Raw genomic sequence first — 16,476 nt, 5'->3', positions numbered from 1 at the left:
ACTATGTTTATGTGTTCTTACAGTAATTAACCAGGTTACTCAGAGAAATCTACTTCCTAAGGTAATTGCATTCACGTACACTAAAGAAACCTGGTTACTAGAAATCCACATAAACATGCAGCAGCGGAGTAACCTGCACTGATTTCTCCTCCACCTCTGACTTATTCTGGAAGCCTGGCTCACAGACATTGCAGAGAAAGTAGCTTTCTCTGACAGAAATCTCCCTGGGAAAAATCAGGATTCCCTAATCCCCTATTTCCAATTTTCAAAACCAACCTACCTGTTTACATTACTGTAACCTGGTTACTCATTTCCATTTAAACGCACTGGATTACTTTAAAAACTCTTCGCACAAAGAAAATTGATCGAGAGTGCAGGGAACGCCAGAACAGAACATTTTGCTATATTGTCACACGGGGGCCCACTAGTAGTTACACACCAGCAGATATTTTGCCTGTTATGACACTAGCTGTTTCCCCATTAACAGCCTGTATTAAGGGTTAACTTGTGTTTCTCTAAATGTTAAAGATTCAGACCTGTCTTACTCTTGTAAAACTGACTTATAAATTAGCAGTGAACACAGCTAGGGATACATGACTCATGTATGCAGCAGGAAGAAGCCCTGGTATTAGATTTGTTCTGTGGGCTTCACAATAGCTTTACATAGCCTCAAGGTGTGATATTACCTATTATTATTTGCTGTTATTGTGGTATTATAACAGCAAATATCCTTCACAGTTATGCAATATGAAGTGCAGGAGAATTTTAGCCCCACTCAAGTTAGAACACGTGAACTGTAGTTGGCAGTCTGTGTGTTTAGCCTCACTGATAAGATTGTTTGTGCACAATTGTGTACATGTTTTGACATGTAGAGGAATGTACAGTAGGAAGAAAAGGTAATGTCACAATTTGCATATTCCCGGTTTTCTGCATAAGTGGTTATGAGATGTGATCTGATGAATATTAAAGTCACAAATATTAACAAGCACAATATTTCTATGCCGATACAACACAAACAGTTGTGATCTTTCATGTCTTTATCGAACACATCCATCAAGTGATGCTATAAAAAAGTAATGGAGCCTGGGTTGGGATACCCAAGGCAGTGCGTTCACCTCACATCAGTTGTGGCCCTATGATGTTAGCAAACCTGGAGTTAGCAAGTCCATGAAATGAGAATGGGCATGTGGGTTAGACGTACCTTGACTTACAAAAGCCTTCAAAAAGTAGTCAGTGTGCTGTTCACAAGGAACATCAACCGATGCCTCATGAAAATGAGATCTCAGAAGAGTTATGATCAGTTGATTTGCATGCAGCTGGAAAGGGTTGGAGAGTAATATCAGAGACTTTAGATATTCATCAGTCCACAGGTAGACATGCTGTCTATAAATGGAGAGGATTTAGTATGGATTGGTGTAGCTAGTCTCTGTAGAAGTGGACACGCAGCCACAGTCACTCGAAGGCACAATGCAGAATGTTCAATAAGGTGTAAAAGAACCCAAGAGAAACAGCTGAAGATTAGAATGACTCATTGAAGGTGAACATTCCTGTTCATAAGCCAACCATGCAAAAAATATTGAAATGGCATAGTATCCATGGTAGGACACCACAGAAGACGCCAGTATTCTCAAAAAACAACATTACAGGATGCAACAAGTCTGCCTCTCCTCAACACTACGAGGAAAATGTCTTGTGGACAGATGAAATAAAAGTAGAATCGTTCAGGGAGAATACACCTACAGTCCTACAGGATAATGTCTGGGTGTCTGTTTACGAGCTGAAGCCCAGAAGGAGCTGGGTGATACAGCAGGACAATGACGCTCAACGCTGACGTAAATATACCACAGAATGGCTTTAAAGGCAAAAGTTCTGCCTTTAGAGTGGCCCAATTAGAGTCCAGACCTCAACCCACTGGAAATGCTGTGGAAGGAGCTCAGGAGAGCCCCTCACACCAGACTTCCTATAACTACAAAAGAATGGCACGAAATTTGTCCTGAATATTGCACGGTTCTAATCCGCAGCTCAAGGTTAGTGCTGCCAAAGGCTGTTAAACAAGTTATTCATTTTTCTACCATCCCTTTATATCGTCAATGGGTGTGTCCAATAAAGATATAAGAGATAATACTGTTTGTGTTTTATCAACTTAAAAATATTTTGTTTTTTAATATTTGTGACTTTGGTTAAGATCAGATCCTGTTTCTTGACCATTTTTTTTTGCAGAAAACTAGAAATTTGTAAACAGTGCCGTTACTTTTTCTTGTGAACATACATCTCACACAGAACCTGTGTGAGTTGTGTGCACACTAAAGAATGAGGAAGAATGTGCTGATGCAGCTTTGTTAGTGGGTGTGATGGACTGAGCCCTGCCTGGAGGCGACTACCTAAGGATTTGTGCCTTCGACTTGTGTTAAGCTACTAAACATGGGAGTCAGCGTAAACACATGCTAAAACAACAACAGTGTAAATCCAAAATCATCTGTGCAACAACAACTTAAGCAACGCGTATATTATTATAACTTTCAAGAGATGACCGGCTGTTCGTGTCATTAGATCCTTGGATCCTTGCAGAGAACTGCAGGAAAGAGATGAGTCACAAGTCCCTGTTACAGAGGATCCACTTGTGGAAAAAAACAACATACTAATGTGATGACTATGAACCATCTCTCAACGCTGATGGAAACATTTAATGTGATCTGTCCTGTAGAAGTCGATGTAGTTGCACATCCTGATGTCTGTTTTTTGATTCATAGCCAAGATAGATGCAAAATTTACATTTGATTTGTTTAAAATGTTCATGCACATGCATATATTATAGTTTAAAGAAATAAACAAAAGAAAAAGCCACGCTGAAAAGATTTGATGTCAGAAGTGAATCTTTTTTTGTATTTTTTTTTTTTTTTTGGTATCAAGGGTCTACTATGTGGGGGAGTAGATGTGACAGCTAGTAGTTTGATAACTGTACTTCCTTCTACAGATCTGAAATATTACAATGATCTGAAATATTTGCTATTGGTTCACTCCCACTCTCTTATTTACAGCCTGAGTTTCCTGTCAAGAAAGTGGCAAATCAACTCTGGGTCTTTTGTTTTGTTTTGTTTTTTTTATCTTAAATCTGGTGCTATTTCACATTGCTAACATAACATAGTTTGTCCAGCGGTCGTCGATGCAGACGGAGTTGGGTGCGGATGCGGGCGGACACGCCTCGCTGTCAGAACGCGGATGTGGCTGCAGAGTATTTAGCTGAGCAGCGGTGCGCGCAGTCTGGGTGGAACCTGGAAGAGCAGCAGTGCAGCAGTATCAGCTTCTTCACACCCAGTGTCTGTCTCCTATCTACCCCAGGTAAATTGTTAACAATATGCATGTGTGTTTCTGTAAATGCGCCTTACACGTTTTTTTTTTTAAAGTATTGAGCAGTTGCCTTTTTTTTTAAGCATTTGCTAAAAAAATAATAAAACTCCCTGCGTTGATATGAACTTTCTTCTCAAAGCAAATTACTGTCTAGACTATTCGACCAAATCTGAAACAGATTTTCGCTTGTAGTTGGAAACAATGCATAGATAATTGGCATGAAATCCAAGGTTAATTTAATATAAAACGAGTGGTTATCATTTGTATTCGTACAGTATTTTTCTCAGCGTTGGGTGGAAACTTTCGCGAACAATAATTACACACCCTTATAAATAAATACCACCTTCTTTGTAGGTTAGCAGTCGGACACGCCCTATGGCATCACATGATTTTTCACCACTTCACTGCATCAACAGACCTTTGCTGATGTGGTTTCATTACACACGGGTTACACCAAAAAAATTGTAGAATAAACAAAGGATTAAACACGTATTCTTGGATGAAGAGATATTAAATGCCAATGGTCTACGGCAACATAATTCACTATTATTATAAAGGTCTATTAGTGCAAACTCTTTCATGTGTTGTGATGGCTTTAACAGACTTTAAGAGTTTGGTCTGTAAAATGACGACCACAGGTAAAGGTCATGCCATTCAATTGCAAATAACTGTCTAAGACTCAAACAGAATCCCTTTGCAATCAGTTCAGGCAATGAAAAGCAGCATATCCACATATTTAAGGGGCTGGATCTGAAAGACATTTTAATTTATGCTTGAAAAGTGACATTATACATCTTCTCAGGCTCTGAGCACTATGGCGCACCACAAAGAGTTTGAGACTGCAGGGAAGAAGCCCGGCTTGCAGGTGTGGCGGGTGGAAAAATTGGATTTGAAACCTGTTCCTCCTCAACTCTATGGAGACTTTTTCACTGGAGACGCTTACATAGTGCTCTACACCACCTCTGCACCTTCTTACAATGTTCACTCATGGATGGGTAATTATTTACATCGTTTGCTGTCTCTGGCTATCATAGAATAAAATTTCTCATTTGTCTTTCTGTACTTTTATTTGACAGTCATTCACATTTTTTGTGGTTTACACTGGAATCTCTTACACCACAGGTGATGAAGCTTCTCAGGACGAAAGAGGGGCGGCTGCCATCTACATGACCCAACTTGATGACTACCTGCGTGGAGTTCCAAGACAGTTCACTGAGTTCCAAAACCAGGAGTCAGTCACCTTTCAGGGCTACTTCAAGACCGGCATCAAATACAAGGTGAAACATTATGCACATACATAACTCGGATGAACTAATTTCTGTGCACTGGACAACAAAAGCGAGTCCTTAGCTACCAAATAAAAACACTGTAAACAACATAAGCGAAGGGGAATGTTTTAGTAACCCGTATCTACAAGAAGTGAAACTCCTCATTGTGTTATTTGGAGTACAGTTTGGTATTGTGGTCAGTTGCTTCCTCCAGTTTTCCGCTGGAGGTTTCCATGTAGGGTTTGCACTGGTAAACAAGCCAAGCAGAAACATGCTCTCTGATGCCAAAACCTCCAAAAGGGCTGCAGATGTCATAAAGTAAAGTAGGCCAGTGGAAAACAGAGCAGCCAGTGATTTTTTTTTTTTGTGTGTGTGTTTTAGTCCTGCATAAGAAATAATTACCAAACTGTTAAATTAAGCTTTTATGATTAGTACATGGAGTGATCCTTGAATTTGTACTGCATGCATCATGCACTTATTCTCGAATAGTTCTAATGCTTTTTTTTCTTCTCCTGTTACAGAAAGGTGGAGTAGCTTCAGGCTTCCATCATGTGGAGACCAACGATTCAAATGTCAAGCGTCTGCTGCATGTTAAAGGTCGTCGGATGATCAAAGCCACAGAGGTGGACCTGTCCTGGGCCAGCTTCAACAAAGGAGACTGCTTCATCATTGACTTGGGAAAGGTGATCTATAGTAGGGACTGGACACCACAACCTGAAATAGTACGAGCAAGTGTTGAACCTCAACTTTACTTCCCCCCCCCCGTTTGCTCATCTGTGTCCAATGTTAGGACATCTATCTCTGGTGTGGCAGTGAAAGCAATCGCTTAGAGCGCCTGAAAACCACTGAGCTGGCCATTGATATCCGTGACAACGAGCGAAAAGGCCGTGCTGAAATACACATTATTGAAGAAGGTTCCGAGCCAGAAGCTGTCATTGGAGTGAGTTTTTTTTTTCTTTTCAATCTTCAATTTGTTCAGGGAATCTTTGGTAATATTATTGACTGAGGGTATGAGGCTTTGTTCGGCTCGTTCGGACTTTGAGGAAGGATGTACGGTAAAAACTATTTTGCGGTCTGTCTGCGTGTCTATTTATAGGTTCTTGGACCAATGCCCAGTCTCCCATCAGGAAGCGCTGATGATGAAGCTGTTGATATTAAGAACAAGAACCAGGCCTCTCTCTATTTGGTAAGTGCACATAAAAATCCTGCGTTTAAATTCTAACAGTATTTACTGTAAAAGATTCAATTAATGTCTTTGATCACCTCTCTTTCGTTCTAGATTTCTGATGCTGCTGGGTCCATTAAGATGACGTTAGTGGCTGACAAAAACCCCTTCAAACAAAACTTGCTCTCCAAGGAGGATTGCTATATTCTGGACAATGGAGCAGACAAGAAGATATTCGTCTGGAAAGGTAATGAACCTAAACACCTGTTTCTTTCTGCTGCCTCATGTTCTTTGGATACACTCTGGTAAATGTAGAAATGCTCAGTCTGCTCATAGCTACAGTACAAGTTGTTATCAGCACTTCCTCTCCAGCAAAGAAAATAAGACTTCACCAAAGTGTAATGTCTCTAATTACTTTGTCGCACCTTCAAACCGCAGGGCCGGATGCAAATGCAGAAGAGCGCAAAGCAGCATTTTCTGCTGCAAACAAGTTCATTCAAGACAAGAATTACCCCAAAAATACTCAGGTAGGTTAGTCATCCAGTGAATGTGCGCCACCACACTGCTATCCTGTCTTCCTATGTATGTAAATGCCAGCTCATCTGTCTTCTTCTGACATGCACAGGTCCAGGTGATGCCAGCAGGGGGTGAAACCACCCTGTTTAAGCAGTTCTTCTTCAACTGGTTGGACAAGGATGAGACCACGGGACCCAGTAAGCCTTTCACCGTTGGTCGCATCGCGAAGGTGAAGCAAATTCCCTTTGACTCCTCCGCACTCCACAGCAACACTGCCATGGCTGCCCAGCACGGCATGGTGGATGATGGATCTGGCAAAGTTCAGGTATGGTTTTTAATCGGTACATTCGTGCTTTATAAATTATTAATTCCTTCAAATAGTAACCAATATAATGGGTGGTGTGTGTAGATTTGGCGTGTGGAAAAAGGTGATAAAGTACCTGTGGACCCATCCACCTATGGACAGTTCTTTGGGGGTGACTGTTACTTGGTGCTATACTCCTACAAAGCAGGAGGGAAAGAGAAGCACATCATCTACACCTGGTGAGTGCAACTTTTTGCAATAAAGGTGTATTTTACTGCTAGATGAGATTGCAGCAAAAGGGTGGAAGGTAACCAGCAACAATCTTATCTTTATGTAGGATTAGGTTAAATTAAATCTGAAAAAGATCCTTTATGGATGCAGTCGACACATATCAAACCAAAGAACTGTAGAAACAGGAGGCCATGATTTTTATTTCGCAAAGGGAATTTTCTTCAAGCACAAGAAGATAAGATGTCTCATTGTTCCCATAATTTGTGTCCTATCCTTGTGTTTTCCTGTGACAGTTAAGCACGTAATGCAGGGTTAAACTATTGCTCAGTACTTTGATCTGTTGTCTGACTAGAAGATTATCCACGATACAGGTAAAGATGGGAAAATGACAAGAAATTAAAACAAAGGTAATGAAAGTTGTTTATATAGGAAATAAACTTGCCGGTGATGTTACAGCTGAGCACAACCTGCTGATACACTATAAAATTGACCTGCATGTAACAAGACGGGAAGAAACGCTGATATTGGACGTCACAAATGTTTGCCATGGTCACCATTTTAGTGTGCAGTTGATGCTGATGGAAATATAACTTTTGCAGATCATTAGGTCTTAAATCTTGACAAGATTGGAATTTTTGTTCACCAACAAAGTTACGATATGTTGTGCGACAATGTCCATGTGGTGGCACTAGACGAATACTAAGTCTGTAGGATTTATTAGTGTAGCAAACCTCGAAGGTTATGGGGTTAAACATGCTTTACTAGCTGTGGAGTCTCTGTGTTGAGTTTCCATGTTCTCCCTGTGCTTGCGTGGGTTTCATCTGGTTTCCTTCCACAATCAATAGACAAGTAAGTTAGGTCTGTCTCTATGTGTGAGCCTGTCATAGACTGGCACACCCTGCCTCTCACCCAGTGACAGCTGGGATTGGCTCTAGGGAATTTTAGACTCATGAATATTAGCATTATTATTATTTGAAGCTGGAATTAATGCTGAATATGTCTGCTGTCTTTAGGCAAGGCCGGAAATGCACTCAGGATGAGCTGGGTGCTTCGGCATTTCTCACTGTCAACCTAGACAATTCCATGGGTGGAGTAGCTACACAGGTAGGAAAAAAGCAGCACGAATGCCAAATTATTCCTTTACCAGCTTACTCCTGCATTCCAGGTATAAAGAAGGGGGATAGCTCCTGTTTTTATGAAACATGTACTGTAGGTTGAGCTCTTGATGTGTCTCTGCAGGTTCGTGTCAGTCAGGGCCAAGAACCCCCTCATCTTGTGAGTATCTTTAAAGGCAAGCCTTTGGTCATCCACCTGGGTGGGACATCTCGCAAGGGTGGCGAGAGCAAGCCTGGCAAAACACGAGTCTTCCATATCCGCCAGAGCTCCACCAAAGCTGCGCGGGCTGTTGAGGTCAGGCTCCTCTGTTACATTAAATGTGCACAAACTGACATTATATATTGAAGATTAACACCCTTTCGTTTGTTTACTGACTGCAGGTGGAGCCCACAGCCTCTGTTCTGAACACCAATGATGTGTTTGTGGTAAAGACACCTGATTCCCTGGTTCTGTGGAAGGGAAAGGGATCGAGTCCAGAGGAGCTGGTTGCAGCCAAGTATGTTGCTGGCCTGCTTGGAGGAAATGCAACGGAGGTGGAGGAGACTAAAGAGTCAGGTGAGGTCTTGAAATTTCATCTTTGGTTTGAGCTTTGGTCTGTACAGACCAATGTACAGACAATGTACAGTATTTCCTGTGGAAAACTGTTGTTTTTTCCTTGTCGTCAGCCGGTTTCTGGGCAGCATTGGGTGGAAAGAAGGACTACCAGACCTCCAAGAATCTACAGAACGTGATCAAGCCTCCAAGACTGTTTGCCTGTTCAAACAAGACTGGCAGGCTGATAGTGAGTATTTAAATTTAGATTTGTTTTAGTTCAGTAAGAGAAAGTCATTATTTAGTTAAAATAAACGTGTCCTGCTCCTTGTTTAGGCAGAGGAGGTGCCCGGTGAGTTCACACAAATAGATCTGGCTACGGATGATGTCATGATTCTGGACACCTGTGATCAGGTATGCTGCCTTGACTTTTGGTGAAACTGTTCAGTGTCAGGTCTTGTAGATCTCATTTTATGTGTTGCGTTATCCTTACATTTTATTGGGTTATTTCTCCCACTAGCTCTTTGTTTGGGTTGGAAATGATGCCAATGAGACCGAAAAAGCTGGATCACCCAAGATAGGTAAGACCAATAGCTATTGCAGGTGCTGAGAAGGAACACATGAGATGATGTGTAGTAATAAATCCTTGTTTTCGTTGCAGCCCAAGACTATGTGAATTCAGACCCCTCTGGCCGTCGTGGGATCCCCATTAACATCATAAAGCAGGGAGAGGAGCCGCCGTCTTTTACTGGCTGGTTCCAAGCCTGGGATACCACACTGTGGGACAAAGATCCCTTGCAGGCCTTACAGGATCGTATCAAAAAGCCTTAGTAGACAAACATAAAATAGTAGCATCTGCAAAACCTCTGAAAAGATTGAATGCTTATAATATATTGCTGCACTTTAAAGCATAAGTGTGGGCTTAACATTTTAAAAGGAAAAAGTAGCAATGTTTTCAACCTTTTCTATATGTTCAAATAAAAAAGTTTCAAAACCCAAGCACTTCTTCAAAGTCTACCAATTTCTGGGAGGCCTTTAGGGAAAGAAGTTAGAATTTACATATTCATATATGTCATTGATTTTTGTACTTGACAAAAGGAATGTATGTTTTTGTATGTAAAATGTCCCTTTTTGCAGCTTTGCTTAAATAAACAAACTTGAAATTCTACATTTTAATAAAAACGTCTCCTTTTTAAAAAAACTTTTTCTTGGGTCAACATTAAACAAAAAGATTAGCTCTTGAGTTAACTTATCTTAGAGTTCATTTTAAAATTATTTTATTTGTCCACTCCCCAGCTGCTCCTGGACGTGCAAAGATACGGCGGAAGCTCAGGGGAGACAGAGCATTTGCTGTTGCAGTGCATTCCAATTTGTGGAATGCACTGCCTTTGCAAGTTAGACAGGCCTCCTCACTGTCGATTTTTAAATCAAAGCTCCCTGGCTTTTGACCCAGTATGAGTAGGTGACTGTACTCTTTTATAATTACTTTATTACTTATTTATTAGTATACACACACATATATATATACACGTGTGTATATATATATACATACATACGTGTATATATGTATATGTGTATTTATTTTGGCTGTACCATTTTAAATTCTTACGCACTTTTGTCAGTTTTTGCTGTTTTTAAAAGTGCTTTAGAAATAAAGTTTGCTTGGCTTGGCTTAACATCTGGAACCTTTTTACCACTTGTCACGATGCACTACTACAACAATTAACGTGTTTTCATTTGCATAAACCCTCACTGGCCATCAGCGTTGCATGCAGGCAGTGATTGGGGGTAATCTTCAGCCCATGTGCACAAGGCTTATGCTGAGTTGCAGACCTGGGGATTAAGGGGGGGCTTTAAAAGTCTCTTTCTCATCACCTATAAGCTCCTGTCTTTGTTCTTGTTCATTCTCTGCTGCTGGAGCTGCAAGACAAACACTAATCAGGCACAATGAACCAGAAGGTGGTACTCATCACAGGCTGTTCCTCTGGCATTGGCCTCGCCTTGGCTGTCCGCCTCGCCAAAGACGAGAAGAAAAGGTTCATGGGTAAATAAGCCACATTTTGAAAACCGTCTAAACTTGCCCATGGTCGACTGCCTGTCTGAATCTGTTTGTGTCACTGCTGTGCAAATAGATGGAGAATGAAAAGAAATGTAGTGTCTTTAGGTTTTTATATTTAATATTGTAAATACTATTGTAGAATACTTAAGAGCTAGAGAATTGAAATTCAAGTTTAACTTTGGAGACTGTACAAACATAATGAGAGAGCAGAGCTGGCTTTTTTCTTTTAAATGTATATTCAGTTATTACCTTTGGCCCATAAAGACCTCAAGGAAGGCTGTTGCAGTTTATTGGGGGGAAAAGGGTACATTTGTAATATTAGTAATATTAGTAATGCTGGCAATGCTTTGAGCCATTAGGTTCAACACCCTTTGTTGCAACAATAATTTTCATACAGTCCATATCTAACCTAAATTTGGGTAAAAAAAAAAAACAAGACTCTGACGGAATTGACACAACATTCAAAGGACAAATAATCAAAGTGGAGGTAATAAAATCCAGTTCTATCAATACTTAAGACACTTTATAAACAGTATTTGTTTGTAGGGGTTTCCTGACTAATCATTCATACTCTACAGGTAATTTTTAAGAAAAATAAGTGAAAAGTGTCAAACATAAATAGAACAATGACAGGTGTGGCAAAGGGGCTATACAACAGGTTTCTATCTGCTTCCATAGTTCCATCAAAAGTATTGAAAAAAATTAGATGTGGGGAGCAGAACAAGAGTTGTGCAAACATGGCAGCAATGCCAGGAGAAGAGGGGGTTTATATGACACTAAAAGACACACCAGTTTAGATGTCTCTTGGTAAAACATCTGTATTCAAATTGTAAACAAACCTGCAGCTTCTGATGATTTGTCTGTGCTGTAGTCTACGCCACCATGAGGAACCTAAGGAAAGGTGAGGCACTGGTCGAGGCTGCAGGTCGGACTCTGGGCAGGACCTTGGAGATTAAACAACTGGACGTATGTGATGAGAACTCCATCAAGGCCTGTGTGGACAGCTTGCCTGAGCGCAGGGTGGACATTCTTAGTAAGCTAACACTAATTGGTTTAGTGGAGTTGGAATAATTCTCCAACTGCAACTTTCCATGAGTATTGGTTTTGGAACCATGCATAGTTTCCAGTGTGTAACAGTTACAACGTACGTGCCTTAATTATATTTTGTGCCATGCTTGACTTCTTTTCACAGTAAGCAATGCTGGAATGGGTCTGATTGGCCCAATCGAGTGCCAGTCTATAGATGAGATGAAGGCTGTCATGGACACCAACTTCTTTGGGTTTGTGCGGTTGCTGAAAGAAATCCTACCTGAAATGAAAAGGAGGAAACAAGGCCATATTGTCGTCATTAGCAGTGTCATGGGCATTCAAGGTGGAGACAAACTTTGCATTGTTGAGACTATTCCTATACTGTGACAAAAGTGTCTCAACAGTGTCTTTCTCTGTTATAGGGATTTTATTCAATGACATCTATGCAGCATCCAAGTTTGCAGTGGAAGGCTTCTGTGAAAGCTTAGCAGTACAAGCTATGAGGTTTAAACTCAAGTAAGATACAGGTTTACTCCAAATGATTCTCCATTTTTTTTTCTATTTTCTTGGATTCTCAGTGAGATTCCAACTTCAGTCATAGAGCTAACATCGTTTATATTAAAAACCACCACAGTACACCCTTGTTCCAACACTAAATCAATCAGAAACCAGTTATGAAGGGGACGGCTGCAGCTTTAGTTGCTAACAAGAGCAGTGGAACTGGGCTGTGTCTTTAACAACAAAATGTTGCATAAACGTAAAATTAGTTTTATCGGATTCAGGTACTTAAGTTTCATATTTGGAGGGATGTAGATATGCTTTTACTGTTCTTTTCTTTTTTGTCAGTATCAGCCTGATAGAGCCTGGACCTGTGATAACTGAGTTCGAGCAAAAGGTCTATGAAGAGGGTCTGAAGATTGATCTCAGCAAAGCTGACAAAGTGACTGCTGACATGTTCACCAACATCTACTTGAAGAACTACAAACAAATCTTTGAAAGTCTTGGCCAGACTCCTGATGACATAGCAGAGGTACCATGCTGTTCATCCACAAAACAAATGCCGTCTCATCCTATGACATTTAATAATTAATGTACCGCAATTATGAAAAATGTACGTTCAGCAAACACATTCGGTTTCTAATTTATGTTTGCTGTGTTGTTTTTTTAGCACACACTGCTGATCATCACCATGGAGAATCCCCCCTTCCGTCATCAGACAAACACACTTTACACCCCTATGACCACACTCAAATATGCTGACCCCAACGGCGACCTCCCAATTGACACATTTTATAAGGTGGTGTTCGAACATGACAAGGTCTTCAACGCCAGCCTGAACTTCCTCAAACTGCTGCGCTGGAGAAGTCGAAAAAGTTTTAGCCTGGAAAAGGATAAGAGCAATTGATTCTGTGTCCATTCTTTGTAATTTGTGTGACACCTATTCATCCATGTGCGTGGAATTGTCTTTTTTTTGTAGCTGTGAGAAAACATTTTGCAGAAATGCTGCAACATAAAAAATGCTGTAAATGCCATCCATAATGTTAACAGTGCAATCTCTTTTTCATGTCAGTGTTAAGTTGCTGCTAGAGAGATTTACCAATACACTGGTACGTTCAGCCGACTACTATAATTGTCTTAACTCGTTAAGACTCCAAGCCAGTTAACACACAATGACTTGATAGTAAGCAAACCATAAAAGGCAATGACAGTCAGTGAAGCGTCAGAAGAAGCATTCAGACAGTTCAGATGGTGAGGTGTTTTTTAAAATTTTCAACACTTAACTCCTTAACTTCTTATTATTTTGGCAACCACTTCTGTTAGCGACATAGTATGTTTGTGACACCAGATTACAGGCTATTAACTCAGAGCCTAATCTGGGTTTGTGCTGTTTAATCTAAGCGTCAAACCACCTGGAATTTCACTAAGGAAACTTTCATAAGAATTTCTATTACGTTTTATTGTAAAAGTAGAGAATAAAATAAAAGTAAATAAAATTAAACATCGTATCTTGCTTGTTTTTTATTTTATTTTGTTACAGTTTTTAGGGGGCAGGAGGTGGGGGTCCTTTTGATTTAAAAGTCTATGGATTTGGGGTGTCGTATGTTGTACGGATTGTAGAGCCCCGTAAAGAAAGTTTGTAATGTGGGTTATGTACAGTAAGTAAAACTTAAAATATGCTCTGAAACATAAAGATACAGGTCATTCTCTGAGTGAACAGTAGGTGGCTGTAAAGACCAACTAGATGACTTCAAACACCTGTTGGTGACACAACATCCGGTTGTGTGACGTCATATCCGATGACATTTAAGCTAATGTTCCACAGAAAACAAAATTATAAATGAATTGCTAGTAACTTTTAAATGGTTTGACATCCATGCTAACTCATTCGACGCAAGTAAGAGTAACGTGTAGTACAGAGGCGGCTTTATTCTACACGTCGTCTCTACCCAGCTAACTATTTAGCTCTGAACTGCAGGGGCAGTTCATTGTTAGCCTAGCTTTAGCCATGCTGTCAGACTCCGCTTTCACTTGCGGCTTAATTTGCGACAGGGACCACAGCTACTCGCTAGCTAGCTAGCTAGCTAAGCACTTCTCTTCAGTATTAGCGTTTCTCTGTTATCTTGTTTGCGCTTTAGTGTTTCTTGGACATAACTGCATTCTTGATAAACTGCGCCTTGTTTATTTAACGCGTAAAAGTTGCTGTTATCTTAATTAACGAGCTAGGCAGCTGGCTACCTTTTGAGGAAACTGTTAGGTGGTACTTGGTTGACGCTGTCTTGGAACCGGGTAGTATACGTTAACGGCTCCAACTTGGGAAGACCTGTCACCGACTAACAACACACTTCAGCACTAAGCTAAGAACCGGTGATTTTATCGAGTTAGTTTGTGGTCGTCAGCCTGCCACGATGGCTTCTTCCTCTGGAAATGATGACGATCTCACCATCCCCAGGGCAGCTATCAACAAGATGATTAAAGAAACGCTCCCTAATGTACGAGTAGCTAACGACGCCAGGGAGCTTGTCGTTAACTGTTGCACAGAGTTCATACACCTCATATCATCAGAGGCGAATGAAATATGCAACAAGTCTGACAAGAAGACAATTTCCCCTGAGCATGTCATCAATGGTAAGTCCTGCTCCATTCTTGCTCATGTATTGGGGAATACTAGAGGGCTTGTGCCTGTTTCTCTAAGTTTTAAACCACAAAGAGAAGTTATTTCACTTTCACGTCTTGTTTGCACACTACAGCCCTCGAGAGTCTTGGTTTCGCATCCTACATCACAGAGGTGAAAGATGTGCTACAGGAGTGTAAAACTGTTGCTCTCAAGAGGAGAAAGGCCAGCTCTAGACTGGAGAACCTGGGCATCCCAGAGGAAGAACTGCTCAGACAGCAACAAGAGTTGTTTGCAAAGGTATGATTTAAAGGTGTTGTGCCTAATTTTACAGTGCATGAACCCAGAGGTCAGAGCTGATGCAGTATGTTGTACATACAATCGAATTGGAAAACAGTCAGCTTATTGTGAGACTGCAAAGAACCACAAGTAAGCACAAGTAAGATAAGATTTTAATTGCTGGAAGCACTTGAAACAGTTGTGTTGATGTATTGTGGCACTGATGGGGAGGCGATGCATGTACTGTGTAGGTTCATTTCTCTTCAGTGTTTCGCATCTTTTCGGAAATCTAGCATGTTGGCTACTTGTGGAAACAACAACACTGATTAGTTTTAACCTTGTTCGGTATCGTCCCTTTATTTTTTATTTTTTCACCTGCAAGAAATGCTTAACACTGTCCAGTGTTCTAAGTAAATGAAAGGATTTTAAATAGGAGTATTTTATGTGTATTATAAATGTACAGCATTCAATGACACATTCATTAGTCAAGCTGTGCAGTGCTGATCAATACACTTATCACTTCAGAAAGGACATAATAGGTTAATGAGATTTAGGTTCCAATCAGGCATCAGATATTAATCTTTTCCAGCTGCCTAATAAACTCTAAGAACAACTTTCCTTTTCTCATGTGTCTGATTTGTTTCGGCTGTTTCTTCAGGCACGTCAGCAGCAGGCAGAGCTCGCCCAGCAGGAGTGGTTGCAGATGCAGCAGGCCGCCCAACAGGCACAGATGGCAGCAGCATCTGCCAGCGCCGCCCAGCAGGCTAGTTCTTCTCAGGATGAAGACGAAGAGGATGACATGTGATCCCAGGATGCTGTTTAACTTGTCCGAATCCCTTCCTGGGACAGTGTTGGTACACGAATGTCCCAGTACTGTCATCAGCAGCAGAGACATAAGATGTGCGTTATTGCTTGTTTGCATTGGTGAAACACATGGAAATACACATTCGGAATGGACATTGGAGAAAATGATGGAGGGGGATTACAAAATAGCTACATGTTCCAAAATGTATTTTGTTGAGAGGCTGTTTGTGACATGTTTTGATTACTCTCATCTTCCCTTTTTTTTTTTTTTTCCCCCCAGTTTTTTTGTTTGATTCTGTCTTGCTATTAAGTTGTAAGTAAGTCGTTTTGCAGATTTCTGGATGTGTTGTGGACGCACTCAAAGCAGATGTTTCCTAGCATGTGTCAGTGAATTTTGGTCATATTGCATTAAGTGTTTTCTCCTAGAGTTACTGCGCCAGAGAGCTTACTTACATTATCCCTTGTGCTAGTTCACTTTCACTGGTGTAGAACGACTGCCTTTAAGTGATTTCAGAGCATCTGATTCCTGCTTTCCTGTGATTCAAAATGTATGTATTGCAGAAAGGGTTTCCTGTTGTTCCTGCTCGTATTGGTATATTTGTCCAGTGGATCGTTTGAGGGGTTGTGCCTATAGAGTTTCTTTTGTTAAGTAATGAAATAAATGGTTATTTTCTTTAAGTTTAGCATAGTCAGATACTTTCTGTTGCATTTACT

General features: G+C 40.7%; 3 protein-coding genes across 3 annotated transcripts; all 3 read left to right on the top strand.

The window, feature by feature from the left end:
• Positions 1-3,180: 3,180 nt before the first annotated feature.
• On the top strand, positions 3,181-9,647 carry scinla (scinderin like a). The gene is made up of 17 exons (XM_067512769.1): positions 3,181-3,339; positions 4,151-4,343; positions 4,471-4,625; positions 5,138-5,299; positions 5,407-5,556; positions 5,713-5,802; positions 5,896-6,028; positions 6,220-6,308; positions 6,407-6,622; positions 6,707-6,840; positions 7,846-7,936; positions 8,072-8,242; positions 8,329-8,503; positions 8,614-8,729; positions 8,816-8,893; positions 9,000-9,060; positions 9,141-9,647. Exons 2-17 carry the CDS (start codon positions 4,163-4,165, stop codon positions 9,308-9,310), a joined length of 2,172 nt encoding a protein of 723 aa, XP_067368870.1. The 5' UTR covers positions 3,181-3,339; positions 4,151-4,162; the 3' UTR covers positions 9,311-9,647.
• Positions 9,648-10,426: 779 nt separating this feature from the next.
• Positions 10,427-13,417, top strand: zgc:109982 (uncharacterized protein LOC553564 homolog). The gene is made up of 6 exons (XM_067512782.1): positions 10,427-10,523; positions 11,410-11,571; positions 11,731-11,910; positions 11,990-12,083; positions 12,414-12,597; positions 12,736-13,417. The coding sequence occupies exons 1-6, from the start codon at positions 10,427-10,429 to the stop codon at positions 12,970-12,972; spliced, it is 954 nt and encodes a 317-aa protein (XP_067368883.1). The 3' UTR covers positions 12,973-13,417.
• Positions 13,418-13,835: 418 nt separating this feature from the next.
• dr1 (down-regulator of transcription 1) lies at positions 13,836-16,440 on the top strand. Its single transcript, XM_067512783.1, has 3 exons — positions 13,836-14,693; positions 14,816-14,979; positions 15,617-16,440. Exons 1-3 carry the CDS (start codon positions 14,474-14,476, stop codon positions 15,761-15,763), a joined length of 531 nt encoding a protein of 176 aa, XP_067368884.1. The 5' UTR covers positions 13,836-14,473; the 3' UTR covers positions 15,764-16,440.
• Positions 16,441-16,476: the final 36 nt, after the last annotated feature.

This window comes from Channa argus, chromosome 8 (assembly GCF_033026475.1).
Source record: "Channa argus isolate prfri chromosome 8, Channa argus male v1.0, whole genome shotgun sequence".
Lineage (NCBI taxonomy): Eukaryota > Metazoa > Chordata > Actinopteri > Anabantiformes > Channidae > Channa > Channa argus.
The sequence above is the reverse complement of the archived record's forward strand: the minus strand, read 5'-3'. Positions and strand labels throughout refer to the sequence as shown.

Excerpts from the sequence above, each read along its gene's own strand:
- scinla (XM_067512769.1), top strand. The coding sequence starts at position 4,163 with ATGGCGCACCACAAAGAGTTTGAGACTGCAGGGAAGAAGCCCGGCTTG. Across the intron at positions 4,344-4,470 it reads CAATGTTCACTCATGGATGG|GTGATGAAGCTTCTCAGGAC; the intron begins GTAATTATTTAC and ends CTTACACCACAG. Across the intron at positions 8,730-8,815 it reads ACAAGACTGGCAGGCTGATA|GCAGAGGAGGTGCCCGGTGA; the intron begins GTGAGTATTTAA and ends CTCCTTGTTTAG.
- zgc:109982 (XM_067512782.1), top strand. The coding sequence starts at position 10,427 with ATGAACCAGAAGGTGGTACTCATCACAGGCTGTTCCTCTGGCATTGGC. Across the intron at positions 11,572-11,730 it reads GCGCAGGGTGGACATTCTTA|TAAGCAATGCTGGAATGGGT; the intron begins GTAAGCTAACAC and ends TTCTTTTCACAG. Across the intron at positions 12,598-12,735 it reads CTCCTGATGACATAGCAGAG|CACACACTGCTGATCATCAC; the intron begins GTACCATGCTGT and ends TTGTTTTTTTAG.
- dr1 (XM_067512783.1), top strand. The coding sequence starts at position 14,474 with ATGGCTTCTTCCTCTGGAAATGATGACGATCTCACCATCCCCAGGGCA. Across the intron at positions 14,694-14,815 it reads CCCTGAGCATGTCATCAATG|CCCTCGAGAGTCTTGGTTTC; the intron begins GTAAGTCCTGCT and ends TGCACACTACAG. Across the intron at positions 14,980-15,616 it reads AACAAGAGTTGTTTGCAAAG|GCACGTCAGCAGCAGGCAGA; the intron begins GTATGATTTAAA and ends CTGTTTCTTCAG.